Source organism: Pelobates fuscus, chromosome 4, assembly GCF_036172605.1.
Source record: "Pelobates fuscus isolate aPelFus1 chromosome 4, aPelFus1.pri, whole genome shotgun sequence".
Lineage (NCBI taxonomy): Eukaryota > Metazoa > Chordata > Amphibia > Anura > Pelobatidae > Pelobates > Pelobates fuscus.
The window spans coordinates 200,491,454-200,500,506 of NC_086320.1; the positions used below are offsets into that span (position 1 = coordinate 200,491,454).

At 39.1% G+C, this 9,053-nt stretch overlaps 1 protein-coding gene across 1 annotated transcript in view; it reads right to left on the reverse strand.

Annotated features, from left to right (window-relative positions):
- Window positions 1–8,583, reverse strand: part of FBXL7 (F-box and leucine rich repeat protein 7) — a 252,268-nt gene extending 243,685 nt beyond the window's left edge. The window contains exon 1 of the mRNA XM_063450563.1: window positions 8,064–8,583. Within this exon, the coding sequence (XP_063306633.1) occupies window positions 8,064–8,097 (34 nt within the window). The 5' untranslated portion in view covers window positions 8,098–8,583. The remainder of the gene's footprint in view (window positions 1–8,063) is intronic.
- Window positions 8,584–9,053: the final 470 nt, after the last annotated feature.

The window sequence follows — 9,053 nt, forward strand, 5'->3', positions numbered from 1 at the left end:
AAAGAAGACATCAAATAGTAAGTTTTATTTTTGTTACAGGCACTTCTTTTGTTCCCCCTCCACAATTTTTAGGGTGAGGGGGTAGGTAGGGGTTTATTTATTTTGTGGGTAGGGGGTGACTAGGGGCTTGGGGACCCCTAGTCACCTTGGGGACCCCTAGTCACAATAGGTCCCCACCCCCTCATTCTCATTTATGGCCCCCACCCGCTGCTCAGGGGTGGGGGCCGGGGGAGAGGACAATAGGTTCCCCCCCTTATTGTTATTTAGGACCCCCACCCGCCACTCAGGGGTGGGGGTCAGGGGGCGGACAATAGGCCCCCCATTCTCATTTAGGGCCCCCACAAGCTGCTCAGGGTTGGGGCTGGGGGGTGACAATAGGTAACCTCCCCCTCATTCTCATTTAGGGCCCCCACCACTCAGGGGTGGGGACCAGGAGGGATGCCAGGTCCCCCCTTCAGTTTAAAAGCCCCCACCCGTGAGCAGGAGAAGGAGATTTTATGACTGTGTGTAGGTGACTGAATGTGGCTGTGTGTATGTGACTTTGGGTGACTGTATGCATTTGACTTTTTGTGACTGTGTGATTACAACTTTGGGTGACTGTGTGTAGTTGTTTGTATGTATGTGACTGCTGTGTAACTGTGAGTGACTGTGGGTGACCATACGTAACTCTAGGTTACTCTGTGTGTAAATGTGAGTGATTATGTGACTACATGTGACTGTGTGCGTGTGACTGTGACTGACTATGTGTGATTGTATGAGACGGTTTGTATGTAATAACTGTATGTGTGAATGTGTATGCCTGTATATGACAATTCGGCAGTGCCAACATACAGGCCTGCCTTTAGTGCAAAGTAAACTTGGTATTCCTCTGCCTTTAACAATTTAACTGCATAAACTATGGAAAATTGTCACGTTGAGACTTCCTTAGAAATGTTTGTTTAATCTGGATAGGACTGGTTATACTCTGCATGGACCAAATGATCATGTATTGATCTCTCATTTCCAAAGGCCATCACAGGAAACCATCTAAAATCCTCAATGTCTGGCTGTGCCCATTGTAAAATGTGCCCATGGGAATTAGGGAGTTATCTACTAAGTGGCTGCAAGATGCAGCCGCGGCACGAATAGGATCGGAGTTTCATTCATTCAAATGAAATTTCCGATCCGAACAAAGTCCCGAATTGCGTCCTAACATGAATGGAGGAACTGTTCTCATTCTGTTAGGACGCAATTCAGTAGTTTCGCCGGCGTTCTGTCTAAATGACAGGACGTTCAGGAAAAATGAAAGGAGGCTTCACGGGAACACGGAGGAAAGGTAAGAATTGTGGGAAAATTGCTCTGACCACTGGAAATGAAGCACACTTTGCTCCTCCGCTGTTCATAGCTGGTCAGGTGTAGGAAACCTCCATAAGACAAATAGTACCTACTTTGTCTTATGTTTTAAAGAAAACTAGAGCAGACAGGAAGAAATGAAGAACAGATCCTAAGAGAGGGAGAGAGGAGGAATCGATTAAAGAAAGGTAAGTTCGGCATGACAGTGCCGCTTTAAACTAACCATCTTTACAGCCCCTCCTAAAAGGCCCTGGTTGCATTTCATAGCCCCCAAAAATTCACTCCTTAAATGAACAGAAATTACATTGGTAGCATTTATATAAAACAGCTGGAAAACATTTGCTTCAGCCTTCTCCTTCTCCTTCTCTTCCTCAAGGGGTTTCCTCTATCACTGCTTGGAAAGAATGCAGACAGGCTCTGTGCAGTACATGGAAGAATATGCAAGATACACACAATCATCTCACAAATACTTTGTTGGAGCCATGTTTTGATTTTTGCATGCTGTTATACACCCAGCAAATGTCTTGCTCCAAATTTGGTAATGAAAATAGTTTAACATCGTTTAAATAGGTCCCAAAAACGACATTTTTCAAAAATGTTGCAGGATTTAATGTAACATATGTCTAACATGAAAGAGTAAAAATAACAATGAATAAATAAGTTTATATATATATATATATATATATATATATATATATATACACATATATATATATATATATATATATATATATATATATATATATATATATATATAAAACTAATGGATAACAGGTAGAAAATACTCAAAAGACTGGGTTAGTTATGTATAAACCACTGGACACAGCTGGGTAATAACAGAAAGTGAGAAATTAAAAAAAATCATTATTATGTAAAAGTAAAGAGAAGTAGGAATATAAAGCTGATAAACAAAATTGACTTTAATAAATGAGATATTATGCACTTAGAAGAAAATATGTAGAGAAGGTTTACTGTACTAGATAAATGTTCTGTCAGTAATGCATAAGGGAAATATCCTTATTTTCATACACATTTCTCTGAAAAACCTAATATTTGCTGCATAGTAGTATATCAGTACAATTAATTTTTGCTTGCCGTGTGTTTCAGCCCCACCCTATCCTAAAATTGTGAGGACTAGAGCTGAATGGTACATTGTTCCAGGTGATTGTGCTCAGACATGGTGATTCTGAGCTTGTCCCATGGGCAGGGGCAGGATTAAGAGCCCATTGGACTTGTGCAGACAATTATAATGGTCCTAATTACAGAATATTATTGACAGAAAACCCTAAAACAGTTATACCTCGTAAGCGTCATGTATCTGGTGGAGGTGGTGCTGGGGGGGAAACTCACAGGATATAGCTATAAGAAAACACATACCCTATTCTAATCTCTTGCTTTCATCTTTCACGTATATCCATACCCCCTAACAGCAGTATCCGGTGTAGCAGGATTTTGGTGGGTAGGGTAAAAGGGTGGGCCACTGATGTGAATCACTTAACCAGAACTACCCAAAGGGACAAACATGCCCAAAAAGGAGGTGTGTCTGCAAGAAGAATTAAGATGGTTGGTCAGGTTGTCTGCCAATCATGCAGGATGACCAACCAAAGGCATACTGTGCAGTCCGCACTCTGAGCTTGGCATAAATGCGTCTAATGATGCACTCGCTTCATGCTTTCTAAGGACCATTTCCAAGCACTCGCTGGTCCACACCTCTCCTAACCTTCTTAGTACCAGACAGAAGCTCCTATTATACAGTCTGGGACAGAGAAAAAGTGTACGTAGTGAGTGTAGAAGAAAGGGAACATGCCACAGTGTTAGAGAGACTGAAGCAACAAGAGCATTTACACAGTGTGCAATCAGCCAGTCCACACCAGTTTTGTTCCCCTACATGCTTCTTAAGTTTCTATACTTAAGCAAGAGCATGTGAAGAGTAATAAAAAAAAAATATATATATATTTTTTTTAAATCAATGGGCCAATTCCATAGCCATGGCCATGGAGCTGCAGCTTCATTAGCCCGTATGTTAATCCAACCCTGCCCATGGGTAGACCCTCAAGGGTTGAAAAGACCTTTGTCAGGTCTCCCTGCATACCCCCCTTCCCAGTGATCTCTGCTTAGCTTTGCCAGTTCACAGTGTACAGGCGCTGTAAAATGAGAGGGGAAATCTCCCTCTCATGCTGCAGTCACACAGTACAGAGTGTTCACAGAGTGCTCTGTACAGTGTGAGCTGTGAAATCCATCTATTTATGTCAGTTCTGATGTTAGCAGAGGGAATCCCACCGAGGTAAGATTAGCGGGTTGGATTAGGAGATGGATTACATGTAGAATTAGGGGAAAAGGTATACATGTGGCCTATTATTGTACTCAAACATTTTGGCATAATACAAATATGGTGTGCTTATATGGATAGAACATGTGTGGTCTGTGGATTTCCCCCAAATAAAACATGTGAAAAACACAAACATTTAATATTTTGAGGTTGACAAAATGGTTAAAAGAAAATGTCAAAATGCTCTTAGTTAAATAGCCAGGGGATGCATATTCTACAAATAGAGTTATATATTATTGTGTAGCGGGTTTGGATTCTGTGACTACTAAAAACGTAATCATGCCAGGTTTTGGAATGCTTTCGTCTTAAATCTGTAATTCACTTCTTGGAATATTTGTTTTATAACTTCCAATAATGTGTCTAACCCCTTAAGGACACATGACATGTGTGACATGTCATGATTCCCTTTTATTCCAGAAGTGTGGTCCTTAAGGGGTTAAATCCTAACAGTCCTAACAATCAGGACTAATCAGTGAATCTAATTTGAGTTACTATTCTATAGTTACACTTGGAGTGTAGAAATTAGTAAAGTTAAAACTGAGCAAAATATTTTTTTTATTTTGTTAATATTTTACTCATATTTGATATTATGTTATGTCTACGCAAAGTATATCAAAAGAAAGCTCTAAAAATGACATTTAATATGTATGGACGCATAGAAAGTGTGAAATTGTGGTAGAATTAATGCATACCAAAAAGGCCTAGATCACAAACTTAACACATCTCAAATGAGCTTTTGACTTTATGGGGTGAAATTGTTTCCTGCTGAGGGCAGCATTGTATTTATACTGTGCATTGTTGAACTCTTCCATTTTATTAGCTTCTTCTACCTGTGATGGAAGGCTATCTCAAAATATAACAGTTTATGCGATTTGTAAATCTGACCCCTAGTGGTTGTGAATTTATGGGAAAGGCACATGTTTGCAAATTAATTTCTCCATATGTATTAACTTCCCTATTAATGGATCACTTATGTTCTCTAACTCATTAACTCACTTAATTTGCATTCGATACATTACCAAGAAATATTATTCACTTAATATTGAAGTTTAGTGCATGGACAGCCAAGATGAAAGAATTAAAAGCCATCTTGAAAAATAATTGAGAGTTTTCAACTCTGCTATTAGGACATAGATTTTAAAAGGTTACCCATAAACCACAACTCAATATGAATAAATCCTGATGTGAAAGGAATTGAAATGATGAATGGCTTATAGTACAGCTTTTTTCAACCTTTCACTAGACAAAAACAGCAAGTTGTGGTGAACTTGAAACAGACTTGCAAAATGTAGGCCAAAGCAGGACATTAAACTTGGCTGAGCGAGAGAGTTATTTTGAATTCAGCCATTTTAGCCTGTATTTTGCAAATCAATCAAGTAATAACAAATCATTGTCTTATGATGTCTTAAACCTGTCAATTTTTATTCATCATTCAAAGCAAATGTATATTATTCCATGTTTTGTAGTATGCATACTCATAAATCAGGGACCATTAACCTGGAAGAATCCTTCTGTTTCTAGCCCAGATTACCTTAAAGGGCCGGTCCACGAACTTGTGCTTCTTAAATAGGTTGCAGTGCCAAAAGGTCCTCTGTCATTGTGACACTGCTTGCACACAGCTTATAACTGCTTTAATTAGCAAAAATGAGACCACCTAGGTCTCAGACTTCACACGGATGTAGCAATACCTATCCAAGTAGTTGTGTAGTTGCACCCACTGGGTTGGCGCATGCTAAACAAGTCTCTACCTCCTCTAACAGGTCTCTCGTTTGTGTAGAAGTATGAGCAAGTTGTAAGATCATATGCAGTTAACTCTATGGCTCATTCATAAAATACATAGATGTGGGTATGGCTGCAGTTTCAGTTACATTTTCTGTTCAACTACCTAATCCATAAACGCATGCTGAGCAGAGGCTTCTGGGATATGCTCAATAAACCTACTAAAATAATGGGATACCTAGGATTGGTTGACAGGTATAATCTAATTCTTCCATTCTGTGTGCATATATTTCATTTTTTTTTTTTTAAACAATTGACATGCAGGCATATATTTAAAAAAGAATGAACAATAAAGCACCAGAATATTACAATTGTAACATGAAGTACAATAAAGAAAAATTTGGCAAATATTTTTAAAAACTAAGATTAGCTTCAGCCCTGAGGGAGTTTTTATGGAACCATTTTTCTTGCATAGGTTAAAAACTTAACACGTTCTGCTGGACATATTTGTAAAGGAGAGACATCTCAAATGTCTCTCTCTGTTAAATATTTGGCCAATACATAACACATAAATACATATAGAAAATTATTAGTTTATTTTTGCTGCAGTAGCAAGAAAATCATTAATGTATCACTGCCCTTACATTTCTGTGTAACAGCTATGATATTTCTAGTGCTAATTTAGTCACAACATTATTTGCTAAACTGAGTTAATCGAGATAAAAAAAATTTTAAACTTTTTTTTTCATGAAAAGGGGCAAGATATCCAAGTATTTGTAATTTGTGTGATAGCTGTAAATGTGATTGGATATTTACAACAGGGAGTTGTTACATCTGCTTGTTACAAAGAATATGATTGGCAGTATAGCAGCAGCTGGGGGAAGGACTATTTTCTGCACAGCTGTAAGCCTGCATCACTATACTTTTATTAAATTTGCAAAGTAATGGTTCTGAATTACAGCAGGATCTGGTGTTTGTTAAAGACACCTTCTTGTGTTTTACTATACAGAACTACACTTAATACTTAGAAACTGTTGAAAGTACTAGGAAATAAAAGAGGGCATCCATACAGCGTACACATAAGTATAGTATGCAGTGCTGACCATTTAAATGTCTTAACATTATGCATGAGGGGTGTACTTACTAAACAGAGAACTGAAATTATATAAAGTGTGTAAAACCGAAGGTCCTTTTCACTAAACACTGGATGATAGTGATTTGAAAAGCTAATTGAAAAATCCCCAGGCTATGACTAAAGTTGAGTTAAAGAACATTTCCAAATCAGCTTTTGTTGACTAAATTTAGCATTTCAGTTTTCAATTCACAATCCAGTTTTCATCTGATAATCCCTAAGACTATAAAAAATAGATATATAAATTTAAGCTGTGATGAACTAAATTTAGAAAATTCCGTTTTCAATAAACTGCAGTTCACAGTTTAGTAAATAGACCCTAAGGAATGAACTCTAGAAAGCGATGGGGGCTGTATGGCCTAGACACTTTTAACAAAACTCAGTAAGATCCCTTGTTACTTTACTTCAAAGTTTTCAAAATTCAGCATCATATTGGTAATGCAAGATCAATATGGACTTTTGTTACAATCTGGGTTTGCTTAATCTGCTTGCTAAACTTCAAATTGTATCGAACTAAACACTGAATGGCAAAATGAAGGCTAGAATAGACTAGCACTATAGTAGAGTTGAGCTTTTTCTAGATCAGCTGTTTAGCCCAGGTTTTGCCATTTGGATTTGCCGGTTTTAAGAAATGTTCCCCAATAACGGTATTTTCTTACTAGAAAAATAGATTATTCATTAAACAGAGAAATGTAGTGATGTGAAAAACAAAATGTATTTATATATACATATAGCCTAAATTGTGTACTTTGTTTTACAATTCGCCATACTTTGTTATTTAGTGAATACATCCATAGGTCTCACCCACAGGACACAGGATGATCGGGTTTAGTTGCCTTAGTATGAAATGGTAAGTGGCAGTAGATAGGCAATTGGTACTGCAGAGCCTGTCTCTCAACGCTCAGAGCCAGACAAAGCGCTGAGCACAGCATTCCTGCAGCTCTGCCTATAGACTAGCAACACTAAGACCCCAGACAGGCACCTTCCCAGGGCTGACAGGATACAGTCCATATCCTGACACCCACTCGGACGATGTGACTGTGACAATCACCATTTAAATCAGATGATGGATTGCTCATTTTCACAAACCATCTGGCTAAAGAACCGGTGTTTAGGTGTCTAACTACTGCAACGCAGAACAAATCACACCGTTAGCACCTAATTAGATATACAAATATAAGATGTACAAAACACCGCCTAAAATGAAAAAAACAAAAAACACAACTCAATAACTTCCCAATGAAACAATGGCATCTATCTATTTGTATAGTAAGACTTTTTAAGGACCTTCTGTAATGAACTTTTAACCCAGGGAGTTCTAGAATGTTGAGGATCCTAAAGAGGTAACAGTATCGCTCCCTCCACTGGCACACAAGTGGTTACAGAAAATAGTTCTGTTTAAGAAGCCAGAAGTTGAATGGTCAATGCAATGGCAATTTGGAACAAACGAGAAGTGAGTTTTTTGTAGGAGAACTCGCTAGAACAATAAGGAGTTGGAGACTCCTCCTCAGATCTGAGTAACAGAGGGCATTGTTACTGATTGTTACTCACCCTCACTGCCGTATTTGCCACTGTTCGCTCCCATCCTGCAGGCTTCATACTCCTATCAGCCAGGAACAAAGCATTTCCAGCAGGCTAAACAACACACACCCATCACACCTTTCCATGGCCAGGGTCCCGTTAGATCCCACGCAATGATTTTAACAATGTGAAAAAAGGAGAAAAAAAATAACAGCCCTCAGATCCCAGCAGATCAGATGCACTCTCCCAGAGCTGGACTATTGCTGATATCCTCAGATGGCTTCACTCCACAGGCTGCAGTGGATGGAGATTTAAACACACAGATCCATGACATTCTAATCCACAGGAGGGAAGACAGGGTTTATCTATCCATGGTGAATGAAGACTGATCTGTCCTGTGTCTCTCACTCCTATTAACCCCTTACATCCACCCTGGGGAGGGTGACTCTGCACCACTTGTTTTAAGAAGTTTCCCCTTGGGGCATGGAAGACTTGTAGCAATATGTGCACATATACAGTACATCACCATCACTGAGGAAAGACTCTCCTAACAGCCATACCCTCTGGACAAATGTAGGAGGATCAGGAGCAGCAGACCCTCCTTTCCCTCCTCCCAATCCACACGTCAGGCATGATTCCTTCCCTTCTTCTTACCTCACTCCTGCAATACCGCCAGGAGCAGTCCACAGCATCAGATATCAATTAAAACAATAGAGGAGAAAGGCATGCTACCCAGGAGTATTAAGTGCTACATCTCATTCGTCCTTTTGTCTGTACTTGGGGCAGAGCTCAACAGGCAAGGTCAATGCGACCATCATAAAGAAGCAGGATTTCAGGGGAAAGGAAAACACCCTGCAAGATTTATAACCTAGCTGTCTGGAAGGGCTCCAAGAAAAGGCTCAGTTTAGTTCCAATAGACCAGTTAGCACACTACACCCTGAATTCAAATGACATTTAACACTTTCCCTACTCAATAAGGTTGCCATACATTCCATCTTTAAATTTATACTCCAGACGTGG